Source organism: Dasypus novemcinctus, chromosome 16, assembly GCF_030445035.2.
Source record: "Dasypus novemcinctus isolate mDasNov1 chromosome 16, mDasNov1.1.hap2, whole genome shotgun sequence".
NCBI classification, from domain to species: Eukaryota; Metazoa; Chordata; class Mammalia; order Cingulata; family Dasypodidae; genus Dasypus; species Dasypus novemcinctus.
The window spans coordinates 36,156,653-36,174,286 of NC_080688.1; the positions used below are offsets into that span (position 1 = coordinate 36,156,653).

At 35.9% G+C, this 17,634-nt stretch overlaps 1 protein-coding gene across 2 annotated transcripts in view; it reads right to left on the reverse strand.

Annotated features, from left to right (window-relative positions):
• USP14 (ubiquitin specific peptidase 14) overlaps positions 1–17,634 on the reverse strand; it is a 57,710-nt gene that overhangs the window by 4,518 nt on the left and 35,558 nt on the right. For both annotated transcript variants that reach the window (XM_004484210.5, XM_058277514.2), the window contains exons 6-13: positions 15,410–15,468; positions 10,793–10,923; positions 9,784–9,864; positions 9,328–9,413; positions 8,561–8,675; positions 5,253–5,318; positions 4,900–4,992; positions 2,766–2,894 (exon numbers count right to left, since the gene is read on the reverse strand). In XM_004484210.5, coding sequence (XP_004484267.2) covers positions 2,766–2,894; positions 4,900–4,992; positions 5,253–5,318; positions 8,561–8,675; positions 9,328–9,413; positions 9,784–9,864; positions 10,793–10,923; positions 15,410–15,468 — 760 coding nt within the window. The remainder of the gene's footprint in view (positions 1–2,765; positions 2,895–4,899; positions 4,993–5,252; positions 5,319–8,560; positions 8,676–9,327; positions 9,414–9,783; positions 9,865–10,792; positions 10,924–15,409; positions 15,469–17,634) is intronic.

The window sequence follows — 17,634 nt, forward strand, 5'->3', positions numbered from 1 at the left end:
ACAACCTCAACTCACCCAATATGAAATAGATAATTTGAAGAGCCCTATTACTATTTAGAATATTGAATTAGTAATTTTTAAACTCCCAAAAAAGGAAATCTCTAGATCCAAATTGTTTCACTGCAAAGTTCTACCAAATAGCTTAAAAAGAATTAACACCAATTCTATACAATCTCTTTAAAAAAAAATAGAACAGGAAAAAAAAATATATCAGAGTTGATAAAAACAACAAAACTTTAAGCATACAAGATCAATACACAAAAATCAGTTGTATTTCTATATACTAGGAATGAATAATCCAAAACTGATATTAAAAAAACAATACTGTGGAGCAGGTGAAGCTCAGTGGTTGAGTGCCTGCTTCACATGAACAACATCCTGGGTTCAATCCTTAGTAACTCCAAAAAAAAAGGAAAAATAATATTAACACTATTTACAAAAGCCCCAAAAAGAGCAGCATACTTAGGAATAAATTTAACCAAAGAAATGCCAGACCTGTATAATGAAAATTTTAAAATACTGTTGAAAGACATTTAAAAAGACTGAGATAAACAGAATGACATCTCAAGTTCACTGATTGGAGGTCTTAAAATTAATAAGATGGCAATACTCCCCAAACTGATCTACAGAATCAATGTAATCCCTATCAAAATTCCAACTACCTTTTCGGCAGAACCGGAAAAGTTGATCCTAAAAAATACAAAGAATTCAGAAAAGCCAAAACAATCCTGAAAAGAAAGCTGGAAGGCTTACACCTCATGATTTCAAAACTTACTACAAAACTACAGTAACCTATGAGAGAATTCTCTCATGAACTATTAATATAACACATGTATGATATCAATACATGGTGTTAATAATAGGGGGAGTATATGGAAAAAATATACCAAATGGTATAAACTATAGTTAGTAGTAGTATTTTGATGATGTTCTTTTATAATCTGTAACAAATATTCTACAACAATGCAAGGTGTTGGTGGATGGGTGATGCATGGGAATTCTGTACATTATGTATGCTTGTTTTGTATGCTCACAATTTCCCTAATTAAAAAATTTTAAAAAAAAAATCTACAGTAACCAAGACAGTGTATTACTGGCCTAAGGACAGACTAAGACAACTGGAATAAAACTGAGAGTCCAGAAACAAGCTCATACATCTACAGTCAACTGATTTTTAACACAGGTGCCAAGGCCATTCAATGAGGAAAGAACAGTATTTTCCACAATGGTGCTGAGACAACCAGACATCCACATGCAAGAATGAATTTGATTTGTACCTCATACCATATACAAAAATTAACCCTGAATGGATCAAACACCTAAAAGTAAGAGCTAAAACAAAGCCAATCCCAAAAGGTTATATACTGTATAAATCCATTTATATAATATTATATAATATTCTTTAAATAGAAACATTTTTAAATAGAGGACAGGTGATCACTAAAGGTTAAAAGGGGGTAGGGGTGGGGCAGAAGGAAAGTGGAAGTGGCTACAAAAGAGCAACATAAGGGGAAACGGACTTGGCCCAGTGGTTGGGGCGTCCGTCTACCACATGGGAGGTCCGCAGTTCAAACCCCGAGCCTCCTTGACCCGTGTGGAGCTGGCCCGTGCGCAGTGCTGATGCGCGCAAGGAGTGCCCTGAAACAAAGGGGTGTCCCCGCATAGGGGAGCCCCACACGCAAGGAGTGCGCCCCGTAAGGAGAGTTGCCCAGCGTGAAAGAAAGTACAGCCTGCCCAGGAATGGTGCTGCACACACAGAGAGCTGACACAACAAAAAGAAACACAGATTCCCGTACCACTGACAACAACAGAAGCGGACAAAGAAACAAGATGCAGCAAATAGACACACAGAACAGACAACGGGGGAGAGGGGGATAAATAAATAAATCTTTAAAAAAAAAAAAAAGCAATATAAGAACTCTTGTGATGGAAATGTTCTGCATTTTGACTGAATCAATATTGATATACAGGGTATGATACTATCCTACAGTTTCACAAGATGTTATGGAGGACACTGGGTAAAAGATACTCCAGATTTCTCTGTATTACTTCTTATAACTGCATGAGATTCTTCAATTATCTCAAAATTAAATTTTTAAAATATTGCTTTTAACACATACAAATGGCAATCTGCAAAAGAATATAATTTTAAAACTTCATATACAACATCACATTGAAAATACTTCTTGTTACCAGAAAATACCTTTTTCATTTTGAAGAAAAAAAAATTCAACACATAATCCAGTTGTACCTTATATAATTCCAGAACAACAGAAAAACACAATTTAGTAAACATGAAGTTGCTAAGACTATGATTTTAGCTGTTACAGGCATACCAGCAGAAAACTATTAAAATATGATTCAGATGTCACAATGGGCATAAAGGAACCAATATTCTGTGCTTCCAAATACATCTAAAATTACAAGAAAATATTAAAATATGTTGAAAATACTAGGTAAGATTTTTGTGAAGTGCTTTGAGGAGAATATAAAGGAACATAAATTGCAGATAAGACAAGAGAAAATATTAAGCTTATTCTACCATAAAGGATCCTTTACCTTAACTAGAGTTCTTGTTTTTTGTGTTAAAATACCCCTCAAACTTTAAAGGCCTGCACCATATCATTTGGAATTACTATATATGCTAAGTTCATATATAGTAATTCCAAATGATATTCACTAATAGAGTAATAATAGAAAGTACTTGTTGAGGACTGATCACAGATTAAAATATTAGGATTAGAAAGTCGGCAATAAGAACTTACTGTCTTTGGCTGCTGATTCACTTTTTTATCTTCTAGATCCTTGAATTTTGATCGAAAAGAGATCATTTTCTCTTGAAGTTCTGGTGTACACAGTTCATACACATCCAACATAAGAGGAAATTTAACATCCTATATATAAACCAAAAAGAAAACAATGTAAAAAACAGAATTATAAAGACAGTTAAGTAGGTTATTTAAATGTCTATCATACTTTTACAGTAATGCTTTCACAATTCAAATAGAGTTGAAAATAAAATCTGGGAAAATCACTTGGAAATTTCTGCAGTTAAAAACCTCTTAGTGTGAAAATAAAATCTGGGAAAATCACTTGGAAATGTCTGCAGTTAAAAACCTCTTAGTGCTTATCTTCAAAAGTGAATTTGGTTCTAAAATTTTTAAGGGAAAATTTCAAAACATTTGTTTTTCACCGACATTCTGACCCATGAAATTAACCAAGGAGAAGCTAATAAAATTTACAGGAAACATTCCTGAAATTTTAGACTAACTGCTATGAAAATGATGGATCCCCAAAGCTAGCAGTAAAGGCGATTTACAAATGGGGTCACTTACAACACTTTTTAAAATATGTGAAACACAATTTTACATAGAAACCATAGTGACAAGGCTCAATGACTAAAGTAATATACATTCTAAGTTAACACTAGTAGATACTTCAATCATATTTAACCTTCCCATATAACACTTAGTGGGAAATGTATTATTTAATATGAGTTTCAGCTCACATCACTAGAAGTATATACCTCTCCAAAGACCAGTGATTCTACAAAGTATGTAGCAGAGCTACAGTTCAAAAGAACAGCATAATCATAAAGTGGCTCCTAAACCAAGGGATTATCATCTGAGTACTCTTCCGGTACTAGTAATTTAACTCTCACTCCTTTCACCTGTGCAGTATAATAAACAATTTCGCTTGTCTTTGTCCTGGGAAAGCAACCTCTGAAATTTCCTGACATAGTGATTTTTTTCTACATCATGTGCCGGGGGCCATACCTGGTAAGTCCTATGCTAAGATGACAACAGGGAGGGGCCAACCACACCTGCAGTTTTAGGGTGGGGCTGGCTCCACCAGAAAGGACAACCAGGAGATTGCTGGTTTGAAGCTCTGAGCCACACACATACTGGCCCACCTCCCCAGCCTTTGGGACAGGAAAGGGACTGTGGACTGAACTCAAACACACGGATGGTGATCCTATCAATCTTGCCTACATAATGAAATCACATATAAACTCAGAATACTTGCAGTCACGATGAGCTTCATGACTGAGAAAATACATAGCTATATGGGAGGGTGACACATTCTGACTCGATATGGACAAGAAATGGAAGCTTGGCTTTCAGACTCTCCCAGACCATGCCTTAAGCGTTTCTACTTTTGACTTATTTGTATCTTTTTACTAAAAAGTGTAAGTATAGTGCCATCATGAGTCCTGTAAGTCATGCTATCAAATTATTAATTCCAAGGGGCATGGTCAGAATCCCCGAATTTGTAGCCAGTTGGTCAGAAATGCAGATGGCCTGGGTCCCTGAACTTGAAACTAGAACCTGAAAAAGCAGTCTTATAGAGGACTGCCCTTTGAGGTCTGGCCTAACTCCAGGTAATCAGAACGGAATTGTAATGAGTTACTGCAGCCTTTGCAATTGAAGTTGGTAGAAGTATTTTTTCAATTATAACCCTTATAACCAGGAAGAAAGGACGATCTAGAATAGAGTGCAGTGTATTATACTTCACGTACTCCTTCCTCACCCCCAAACCTTCGAATCGGTATTTCAAGTTGAGGCTCTCATCTAGGGTAATGTTTCTGGGTAGTGCGGAGGCATCACCAGAATTAATCTTGGATCCTATTAAAACTATAAGACCCCATATCCCACAGAAGACTTATTAATCAGATGCTTTGGGGACAGAAGCCAGGCATATGTATGATTTAAAATAAAGGACAAAAGATAATTCCAATACACATTCTTGGTTAAGAACAACTTGTCTAACGCTAATAACTCCTCTAAATATTTTGAAGAAGGCTTATCTTACCCTTAAAGAATTAAGAAACCTATAAGTTAGGAATGTCTTCAAAAGAATTATAATAATTTCTTATATAAGCTAATACTCATTACTAACCTTAAGAACTTTGGCATTCACAGATTCTTTCTCTTTATAAAAAAAACGAACCATCTGAATAGTCAAGTAAGCAGGTAGCCGGCTGATTTTGGACTAAGGAGAGAAATTGAAAAGAAAAATCCTATTACATCCAAATACTACACAAGTCTTTAATTCCTTGGTGGTAAAAATTATTTATCTGAAAGCCTTTTAATGAAATGGCATTCAGGGAAGTAGGTGTAGCTCAGTGGTCGAATGCCTGCTTCCTATGTATGAGGTCCTGGATTCAATCCCAGGTACTGCCTTTTAAAAAAAAAAAAAAAGAAATAAGAAAAGAAATGGCAATTGATTTCAAAAGGAGATACACAACTTACAGATTTGATATACAAAGCATTTCTTTGCAGTGTTGGAGACTGTTTAGTGATTTCTTCCTGAAGTCGCTAAAAAGAAAAATAGGTCAAACATAAGTTGTAAAGAAATTTTTTCCACAATATTGAATCACAGCTCTAATTCTTTTAAAAATTAGCACGAACATGGTCTGCTTTAAGAAACATGCAAGAAATCAGTTAAAACAATTTACTGTTAATGTTTACTACAAGCATGTTATAGTTCTATAACCATTTTTTAAAGTTTTATTTTTTAAAATTACTAATCACATTACAAAAAGAATCACCACAGAGTTGCTTTCTAACAATCAAATTTATTCAGTAGTAAAGAGGGGGAGAAATCTTTATATCCAAATTACTCAAGAACAGTATGACCAAATGATGATAAAGCATCATAAAATTGTAAAGATACTATGTCCATCTCAGAAATACATGTTTTCCAAGAAAATATATCTGGGGCAATGTTATTCATCATCAGATAAGTTCTACCTATTATCACCAACACACTATCATCATCTACCTATTATCACCAACACACATCAAGTACAATTAGCTTTTTTTAGAATCAAAATTATGAAGAAATAGCATCTTGAGGAGTCACTGCCTAAACATTCCAATCCATACTCTCCAATTAACACTTTTTTTGAAATTTTATTTATTATCCACCCCCCCACTGTTGTCTGCTCTCTGTGTCCATTCACTGTGTGTTCTTCTGTGACCACTTCTATCCTTATCAGTGGCACCAGGAATCTGTGTTTCTTTTTGTTGCGTCATGTTGTTGCGTCAGCTCTCCATGTGGGCGGCGCCATTCATGGGCAGGCTGCACTTTCACGCTGGGCGGCTCTCCTTATGGGGCGCACTCCTTGTAGGTGGGGCTCCCCTACGTGGGGGACACCCCTGCGTGGAAGGGCACTCCTTGTGCGCATCAGCACTGCACATGGGCCAGCTCCACATGGGTCAAGGAGACCAGAGGTTTGAACCTCGGACCTCCCATGTGGTAGGCGGACGCCCTATCCATTGGGCCAAGTCCATTTCCCTCCAATTAACACTTACACTTCAATTCTTGATAAAGTGAAATTTGGGCATCTTATAAATCTTAGGTAGGTTTCATATGCTTTTAAAAGGAACTTTCCTTAAAAGCCATTAATGCTGATATCCACACCATCTAACCACAACTCTTTCCTCAATACTACAAGGTAAAGAATATGTACTACTGTTCTTCCCCCCCCCCCCCCCCCCGTAGCAATCTGATATTATTGATGAATTCCAAAAAGAAATAATGGATTACATTTGTTAACTGATCTTTTCCTCTGGGCGTATTAGATTATATTGGATTCATAGCTTTATTTAATTATGTAAACCTCTTGTGCCAGTAGGGCACAAGGCATGATAAAAGACAGAGTTAGGGGCTTTTGATGTTGGAGTTTGATGCTGAAGCTGGAGCCCCAGGGAGAGAGACAGAGTTGTTTGTCTGATAGTCTACAGCTGACCTTGTGGAGAAAACAGAGGAGCTGAGCCCAGAGAAACCCAGGAAGCCTGAACCCTCACAGACATCGACAGCCGTCTTGCTCCAACACGTGAAAATAGACTCTGGTGAGGGAAGTAACTTATGCTTTATGGCCTGGTATCTGTAAACTCCTACCCCAAATAAATACCCTTTATAAAAACCAATCAATTTCTGGTATTTTACATCAGCATCCCTTTGGCTGACTAATAAACCCTCCCTCTTCTTTTGTCTACATTCTCTTTGCCAATCTCATTCCAAACTGTGGTTGGGAGCACCCTGACACAAATAATTTCATCAATATAATCTCTGTTTTACTCCAATGCTTACCACTCCTCCCCAAGATAGCTCTCTATACCTACTCCAACTTTTCACCATATTTCATTGCCTTTGCTTGACTGTTTTTCTTTCTTAAAGATCTCTTCTTATTGGTCATGGTTGGAGGAGATAGCAAAGGGGACCAACAAGTTTTTATATTCTGCCTTCCAGGCTTTCTTTTAAATACCTAGATGTTACAATGTCTAACTTTTAAAATAAACAATCCAAAATTTCAGTGCCTTTGGAAGTCAGTAGAATCATTTGAACTCAATTCGAAACTCATTAAAAGAACGTATCAGTTCAAATTGAAAGATCCTCAAAAGATGTACATTTTCCCCAAACCATTCCAAATGAATATAGCAGCAAGCAAAACATATTTCATCAAGAAGTAAAATGGGGAAGCGGACTTGGCCCAACGGATAGGGCGTCCACCTACGACATGGGAGGTCCGCGGTCAATCCCGGGTCTCCTTGACCCGTGTGGAGCTGGCCCATGTGGAGTGCTGATGTGCGCAAGGAGTGCCCTGCCACGCAGGGGTGTCCTCTGCATAGGGGAGCCCAATGCGTAAGGAGTGTGCCCCGTAAGGAGAGCCACCCAGCGTGAAAGAAAGTGTACCCTGCCCAAGAATGGCACTGCACACTCAGAGAGCTGATGCAACAAGATGACATAACAAAAAGAAACAGATTCCGGGTGCTGCTGATAAGGATAGAAGCGGTCACAGAAGAACACACAACGAATGGACACAGACAGCAGACAACTGGGGGGGGGGGGTGGAGAAATAAGTAAAAAAATAAATCTTTTAAAAAAAAGTAGAATGGAAGTACACATTTTATGTGAGTATGTGCATTCTATAGTCTATAGAATGGCACTGGGGAAAGAGTACTATTTGAATACCGAGAGAAGCAAATTCTAGTTCAGGCTTAAATTCTGGGGTCTCAACTACAGTAAGTACAATGGCAGAATGACTATATGCCCTGATTTGTACAATGCAATCTCAATTTATGTCTTCTAAACACTAATATATCACCATTTAATCCCATGTCCTGGTTTGGACAATAAATTATATGGTACCCTTAATGGTTAGAGCTTTACATAAATTCTCATTTAATCCTTGAAACAACCTTCTAATGTACCCTCATTTTTCATGTTAAAAAAAAACAAAAACAGAAGCTTTAACAGATTAAGTAATTTGCCTTAAGGTGTTATCCCAAGGTAAATTTTAGGGCCTATGAAAAGAACTATCTCTAAGGAAAAATTTATCTTCTCTCACTCAGGAAACATTTAGCATAGTACACAGTGCACAACACAAGGCACTAGGTGCTGCTACTTTATGAGTTATAGGACTATCCTTATTGAGTGTAAGTGAGATGCGCCAATAGTTGCTAGTAAGTGAAACCATGTTAATAATGTTTTTCTCTATAACATTAAAAACTATGTTAAAATTTGTTTGGTTTCTGAATATAATTGTCCTTACCAATTTAAGTCCTGTAAAAAGATACTTGACTTCCTGATTGATAAAACAGCTAAGCTGAAGCTGATTTTCCTTTCCTTTAGTGACTTCTTCTTCTTCAGATTCTGTACATTTCATGCTTTGTGAAATAAGATAAGGAACATGCTAACAGATGTTCAGTTTGTTACACAGTCATGAAAATAAATTATCCTAATACTATTAAAATTAACAGTTATCATTCATTGGTGTTTAAAGCATTTTGGTCTCTGAGAGAAATGTTTCAATTCCAAATGCTCATTCACCTACCAACAACTCTGTAAACAACACTGAGTAATGAATGTGTGTAAAAAGATAAAGTGCAAAAGATAAACTCTAAACAAATATAAGTTAGGATTCAGTATGTCTTTAACATGGTCTTAATGACCCAAAAATATATAAACACAAAACTTTTTTAAAATTTCTATCTAGGAGCTAGAGATTACCTCTGTTCCACACTATTAAAAATTAGTTCCCTATGAGGTGAATTAATGAGGTAGATTCTGCTAATAATGTCCTCAGGAAAACATAATGAATATTCTTCAAGTGTATATTTATCTAAACATCAGGATTATTGAAATGGGGATAGTCTTCCAAATTTCCAATTTCATTATTGTTTTCAGACATACATAAAACCTCTGAAGAACTTTCATACTGCACCTGTCACTCCAGTCAGTCAACTATGCTATTTATACCAATAAATTTCAAGTTAAGTTATGAATATAATCTACATAAATCTTGGCTCGTAAGGATACGTAGTTTCAAACTCAACACCGAAGAACTGATCAATTAAACTTTTTTTTTTAGAAGGTGCCATTGCTGATGCAGATGAAGAATCTGTCTGCAAAAATTAAAATGAAACAAATATTCCAACTGCACTTTAAATAGATATTAGTGTATATTTCCTCCCACACCATCCAGTTTAGTAATACATATTTAAATTTTTAAAATGTAGTCCCTTTCTGTCAAACCCTACTGTTCAAAAAACATTACTAAAAGATTACAGAAGCTCACTATCAAAAGATTAAGTTTAATAAATAATGCACTGAATTCAAGTGTCAAATGCAAGGTTTCGAATTTTGACTAGTATACATCTACTTATTAAGATGAATTTATTTCAAAGCCTTTGAAGGGAAAAAAGAAAGCCTTCCCCCCATGACCCCCAATCAAGGTAAGATCAATCTTTAGAGTCATGAATGTATTTAAATTACTTCTTTAACAGAATCATCCTCCAAAGCTTCCAATTTCTGTTGTAATACTCGCATCATTTGTATCCAACATTCATTTGCATCCTGTATAAAAGAAATATGACACAGTAAGTAACCCTGGTTATAACAGTGTTTGATCTATAAAATTCTTTCAAAATAATTACTGCTTCCTTTAGGGAGAGAGCAGTTTTCTTCTTTAAAATATTAGGCTAAATTAGATACTATATGATCTTCAAAAAAGTAAAGAATTTCAGAATAGTTTATTCATTGATTATTCAGATTATTCAGAATGATTATTCATTGATTAAACAGATATTTACAGTCAAACATGGTTCTAGACCTAGGTATAGCAGTGAACAAAATAGATAAAAAATCCTAATGGGGTCATATATAAACAAAAATATAATGTAAATTCAAGTAGGGATGAAGGCTTTGAAGACAACTATAACCCGCAGTGGGGACAGATCATTAGGGAAAGGGAGTACGCTACACAAACAGGTGCTCAAGGAGGGCCACTAGGAGGTCATGGCCTTTGAGCCACGAGACCTGAACAGTGAGGAAGTAAACCATGTGCCTCCCTGAGAGCCAAAGGAGTAAGATCAAAGGTTCTACAAAAGAGGGTTTGTTTAGGAAATAGCAAGAAAGCCAGTTTAACTAGACACGAGCAAGGCGAGAGTTGTACAAGATGATCTCAGAGAGTTAGCCAGGAGCTAAATTATTTAGGACTAATGGATTTTGAACAAGGGAGCAACACAATCTCATGTACAACTTAAAAGACAGTGGGGGGCTGTGTAGAGAAATACTGCAAAGGGGCAAAAGCAAAAGCAGCATGATCAGTTTACAGAATACTGGAAGAGTCCAGGCAAGAGATAATGAAATTGAGAAACTAGGTTGAACTAAATATTTGTATTTCCAAATATTCTCCAGATTAAGTGTGGTGAAAGCAATAATTGTAGGAAACCCAAGTTTTACAATTTACAAAATGAAAACCACAGAACCTTGCCCTAATTACCTGTTGAAGATATTGTCCTTGTTCGCCCTTCTCCGCAAACTGTGGGAAAGCCATGTGCAAAAACTGCAGTAGTATAATAGGTGGAATACTAGAAGAAGTTTTATCCATGGAATCAAACAAATCTCTAAGGGCTTTAAAAATAAAGCAAACATTGCCTTACCAAAATAATGACATATTTAGTACATTATACTGTAAATTAATTCTTAATATAAACAAAAACCTGCTTAAAAACTATTATTAGTTATATATTATTTTTGCAATTAGACTCCTAATTAGAAAAAGTCATTTTTAATAAGTCACTAGATAAACTTATTAAACCTTATAATGCTATATCACTAGCTACAAACAACTAAGCCCTGCCTTTCTCTCTCTTTCCTTACCAGCCTTTGTCTTCTTCCCAAACAAAGCAGTGTGTATTAATTCAATACAGAGAACACATAACCTTTGTCTATGGGGATCAAACAGGCATAATGTTACTACTTCCTACCACTTCGGACCAGGCCATTAGATCACCACTCCCAGCTTACCTCCCTATAAACCCAGAGTTGGTTCCCATGTACTCAATGGGATACAGAAAGTTGGTTTCTTAGATACTTCCTGACTCTAGTGAACACTCAAGAACCAAAAACTACTTGGTCTTCTTTAAAACCTTTTACTTGTTTATCCCCTCACTAGTTTCTTGGTCAGGGAAGCAGCTCTTCTCTCTGAATCAGAATACTTTTTCTCCGCTAATTTCCTAGCTATTAAGAGGTCTAGCCATGGAAATTCATGCATAGCAAACTCTATTCTAGCTTATTTTGGCTTGTTTTGTTAATCCCTAAGATGTGAAATGTTACCCATCATTACTTTATAGACTGAAGAAATTAATACTGAAGCATCTCAGCACAAAGCAGGTGCTAAATAAAATGTTTCTGTATAAAAAACTAATGACTGTTGAAAAAATATTTCCAAGGAATAAAATTTAGGCATCTTACCAAGCTAGTTATTTTCACAATAAAAGAGCCTAAATTCTAATATTTTAAAAGCACACACTAAGTGAGTGGATAAGACTCAGTGGTTGAGTGCCAGCTTCCCACCTACAAGGTTTGGGGTCAATCCCCAGCCCTAGTACCTCAAAAAAAGAAAAGGGGGGAGCAGAGGTGGCTCAAGTGATTAGATACCTCCTCCCACATCGGAGGCTGCGGGCTCACTACCGGTGCCTCCTAAAGAAAACAAGGAAGATGAACAGACTCAGTAAGGGAAGAACAACAAGTGGGTGAGCAGAAAGATATAAATAAAATAGAAATCTTAAAAGGAAAAAAAAAAAAAGAACATACTGGTCAAAATTAACAGATGATTTAAGACTCAATCAGGATTTACAATCAACAGGCCATCTCAAAAGTTATTATATTAGTTTGAAAAAGTCAAGAAACAAGCTTGAGATTAAAGGAGATTAATAAGGCATGACAGTCATGGCAGATGGAGTTCAGTGCCATGTAGGTTGGCCCTACTTTGGAGTTTGTGTTTCTGTGTGATGGAGCTGGACTCAGATGTGATCTTTGTTCACAAGCCTCTCCTATTACTTTTACCGTAACTGTAGTTGGTGCTGGGGTTTAGTGTATACCCAGGGGACCTGAATCTCTGGACTGACCATGTGATAGCCAGGCCCTGAACCTCAAGAGACTTGCAACTCCTACACTCTGGTTTATTGGACTTACCCCACTCAGCTAACATGGAGGTGAAGGTCAACCACCACACCAGGGAGCCAAGAGTGCCTACAACTGAAAGCAGGAGAATTGCATCCAGCATCCATGTGGAATCTAAGCCCCCTCTTGATACAGATGTGGAGTGGACACAACCATTCCAAGGTCCACAGGATGGAGGAATAGAGTATGGAATAGAGTGGACTTACTGATATTCTATTCATGAACTATTGTGATTAGTAATCGAAGAAAATGTGGCATTGGTGTGGAGAAAGTGGCCATGGTGGCTGCTGGGGGTAGGAGTGGGAGGAAGAGATGAAATGTGGGAGCATTTTCAGGACTTGGGAGTTGTCCTGGGTGGTGCTGCAGGGACAGTTACCAGACATTGTATGTCCTCCCATGGCCTACTGGGTAGACTGTGGGAGAGTGTGGGCTATGATGTGGACCATTGACCATGAGGTACAGCAGAGCTCAGAGATGTATTCACCAAATGCAATGAATGTCGCATGATGATGGAGGAGATTGTTGTTATGGGGGGAGGAGTGGGGTGAGGGGGGTGGGGGGTATATGGGGATCTCATATTTTTTTAATGTAATATTAAAAAAATAAAGACAAAAAATAAAAAATAAAAAAATTATATTCAAGAAAAATAAAAAATAAGGCATGACAAATGCAATGCAGTGTCTGATCCTGGATTAGATTCTGAACAGAAAAGAAAAAAGCTTTAAAATGGACATAATTGGGATTACTGGCAAAATCTGAATGAAGTCTGTATTTTGGAGTACTATATCAAAGTTAAATTACCAGATTTTGAAAACTGATAATTGTCCTATGATTATGAATATACTTGTTCTCAGGAAATACCTACTGAGGTAATCAGAAGTAGAACACAAGATGTCTACACTCTCTCTCAAATGGTCAAAAAAAAAAATAACGTGCATTAGACAGAAAGATGATAAACCAAATGTGACAAAAAGTAGTTAACTGGTGAACTCCTGCAACATTTCTATATTAAAACTACTTCAAAATAAAAAGTTAAAAAGTCAAGAATAAAAAAATATAAAGAACAGTACTTTTCATTCCACCAATACTTACACCATGTCCTCTATGACACTGGAGAAGTTATTGAAATTATTAGTTACTCTTAGATACTACTTACGAGCAATCACATTTTCTCATTAAAAATTTCATTTCAACACATAAAATAAATTTTCTTTCAAGAAAAAAGGTTAAAAGAAAATCTCCTTTACGCAAAATGACACAAAGAAACCCACTGCTTATTGTATTTAAAAAATGAATAGTTGAAGGATCCTGAATATAGCCAGAAACATCTTAAAAAGGAAAAGTAAAGTTGGAGGACTCTCAATTTCAGACTTTAAATCATATTGCCTAGCTACAGTGGTAAAAATAGCATGGTACTGGCATAAAGACAGACACATAGACCAATGGAACCAAACTGATGGTTCAGAAACAGACCCTCACTTCTATGGTCAAGAGATTTTAGACAAGCCTGTCAAACCCACTCAGGGTGGGCAGAACAGTTCATTCAACAAATGGTACTGGGAGAACTAGATATCCATAGCCAAAAGAAAGAAAGAAGACCCCTTTCACACACGTTATACAAAAATTAACTCAAAATGAATCAAAAACTTAAATATAAAAACAAGAGTCATAAAGCTTCTAGAAGAAAATGTAGGAAAACATCTTCAAGACCTGGTGGTAGATTGTGGGTTCTTAAAGGAGATAAGAGGAGGGCTGAGATGGAATACCAGCACATAATGTATGTAGAAGTTTTAATTAACTTAACTGTAAAAGTGTGGAAATGTAGAGTTGATGGTAACATAGAAACAGCTAATTTATAAGTGGGAATATGGCTGTAAAGAGTAGTCTAGAGATGTAAATGTCAATTGAAAGAAAGCTAGAGAATAATCTAGGACTGAATAACACAGTAAACGCAGAGGTGGATGAGAATTGTGGTTGATGGTACAGATATAAGAGTGTCCTTTGTGAGCTAGAGCAGATGTACATCACTATTGCAGGGTGGTGGGAATGTAGAGAAGCATAGGAGAAATACAACTGCAGTGACCTATGGACTGAGGTTAATAGCAATATTCACACATCTATGCCAAAGATGTACTGTGTTTATCTCATAATCTATAAGAAATGTTCCACCATGGTGTGGTATGTTGATGGAGGGGCGTTGTATGGGAATTCTGCCCATGAGCATGATTATTTTGTAAGTTCAACTGCTAAATGGTAGTTTCTTGTTAGAATACAATCTAAAACTGACTGCGGAATGGATGTACAACTCTATGAATATACTAAAAAAAAACAAACTGAGCACTTTATATAGGTGAACTGTGTGGTATATGAATTATATTTACTGTCACTAGAGCTGCTATTGGAAAAAAAAAAAGCATTACTGTGAAAAAGCCTGTCAATCTAGCTCAATGAGTAAGAGAGCATGCATTTTAAAAATGTCCAAAGTGGGGTGGGGAGATCCTATGTAATGAAAAAGTAAGTTACTTCTACCTTTTAAGAATTTCTGTTTCTCCTCATATCTCAGTGCCACTTCTTTACACCAACACTCACTAATACCCTCCTTTTATAATTATCAGGTCAATTGTGATAAAACCTATCTCTGGATATCCCCCAAATCATCCCCAAAATGTATTATACTAATAGAACCTGAAGCCTAAATTATAACTTAATTCAAATGCCATGAAGATTATTTTTCATAAGGAACAGACAACACTGATTTATAATTTAAACAGTAGGTTGCAAGTTGTTAATGTAAGTATAGGTACTCCAATTTCAATGAGGTAATGTTTTACAAAATACACTGTAAAATGAAAAGGCACAAAATAAATTGTAAGTAAAATATAACATTTACACATACCCCTTTCTTGAAAATTAGGCCATTGAAGATACTAACCTGCAGTAATATACTGTGCTGAAGCCATTTCCCCTGAAGCTCTCAAGGCACCTGCATACCTAGGAAAGTTAAAGCAGAATTAAATAATGGGATTCAACTCATTCAGAAATTCAAGTGGGAAGGGACCAGTAAAAAGGATTTAATACAACATCCTCCAATACAAATTTCTCAGTGTTGGTGCCACCTTTCTATTTTCTTCTCTTCTAGTCTTGCTCCTTTAAGCATTACATAAGTTTAAAAAAAAAAGAGTGCTAAGAAAAAGGGGATTCGGATGAAGCCAACATATCCATTATTACAAAGAAAACAAAAGTAATTTCAGAAATAACAAGGAAGAAACAAGAATCAGATGAAAATCATATACCTACATTTAGCACTAATTTGCTATATAAAGTTAAATAAGTCTCTTGAATTTTGAGTAAGTTTGCTCATCTATAAAATGAGGAGTTTCTAATAAATGTTTTCCTATTTCACTTTCAGCTTTACAATTCTCAATTAATTTACAGCACAAAGGTTTGGCCAAACAAAGGAAATATTCAAGCTATAGTCATTACTCAGACATTACTCATTCAGTGCCTTGTGACAAAGAATTAGAAATGATCATTTCAAACAATGGGGGAAAGGATGGGATTGCGTATCCACTATGATTAAAACCAAGTTTATGTATTACATACCCACTGGAGTGACTAAAATGAAAAAGAATCATATCACTTAATATTGGTAAGAATGAGGAGCAACCAGAACCACTGATACAATCCATAACATGGATGAATCTCAAAAACTTTATGCTGAGTGCAATAAACCAAAAAATAAAAATAAAATACATCTTGTGAGACTACAGTTATGTTCTAAAATAGGCAAAACTAATATAAGATCAGTGATTGCTGGGGGTGGGGAGGTAGGGCAAAGGTGACAGGGAAATGGGTAAGGACTGACAGGGAAAGAGCATAAGGAAACTTTCTGTGATGATAGAAATGTTCTATGCTCTGATAGGGTAATAAGTTACAGAAAATTTGCATTTGTTAAAACTGAGCAAACCAAACAGGATGTGCATTTTACTATATATATATAGTATATATATAGAGAGAGAGGTATAAATTATACCTCAATTTAAACCAAAAAAACCCTGTATTTATGTAAGTAGAATGAAAAAGTTCATGGAAGATAGTCTGTTAAATTATATTCAATTGATAAGTTTCCTTTTTTCTTTGTCTTTTGTTTTTGGTCCTTTGGAAACTTCTTGATTTTAATTTTTTATGTTTAGACAATAATGCCCTAAACATATGTTTATTAAAAGTATGAAAATCAAAATAGTTTACCCATTAAGAGATTTTAGAAACTTTTTAAAAAGAACTTTTGAATTTAACTAAGTACTAATATAACAGATGTTATCACAGAACATCAATGAAATATGTAATACTCTATATAACTGCTGTTGTTACTGAGTTTTACTTACGGTCAATGAGTAACATAAGAGAATATTTCCACACTTATGGCAAAACTACACTAATCAATTACCAATCTTCTAGTAACTGAGAATAGGAATAACAGGTAATTTCATACCAACTGTGATAGACTGACTGCCGTCTTAACCTGTGAGTCCTGTGGACTCACTGGTAAACAGGATCTTCAAAGATCCTGCTATTTCGATGAGACCAAATTGAATCAGGGTGGTTTCAATCCCATATGAATGAAGACTTAAAAGCAGAGGAAATACAGACAGAGACATAGGATGCCTGAGAAGGAGCAGAAGCCACGGGAGCACACCAAGGGAGAAAAACCACCACGTGACAGAGGCAGAGACTACTGCCAGCAGGCCACCACCAGAACACTACAGACTTTGGAGAAAAGCACAGCCTGTCGATACTCTGATTTTGGACTTCCACTCAAAATAAAATCCTGTTATTTAAGTCAACTAGTATGTGGTATCAGTCTTAGCAGTTCTGGCAAACTAAAACACCATGCAAAAGAAGAACCAAACAAAAAATAAATACTCTCTATCTCACCTCAATAAAATATATAATTCCTAATAAAACCAAAACTATCAATAGGCCAAATAACACTAATGATAAACTTTACAATGAAAAACTTAAAAAAAAAGAAAAAGAAAAAGGAAAATGGCGTAAGTACTCAGAGGTTTAAGAGACAGAAACTCTGAAAGGTTTTACAGACAAATGTACTACAGTGTCTTTCCTAGTCTTTTTTTTTTAACAACTGGTTTTTAAAGA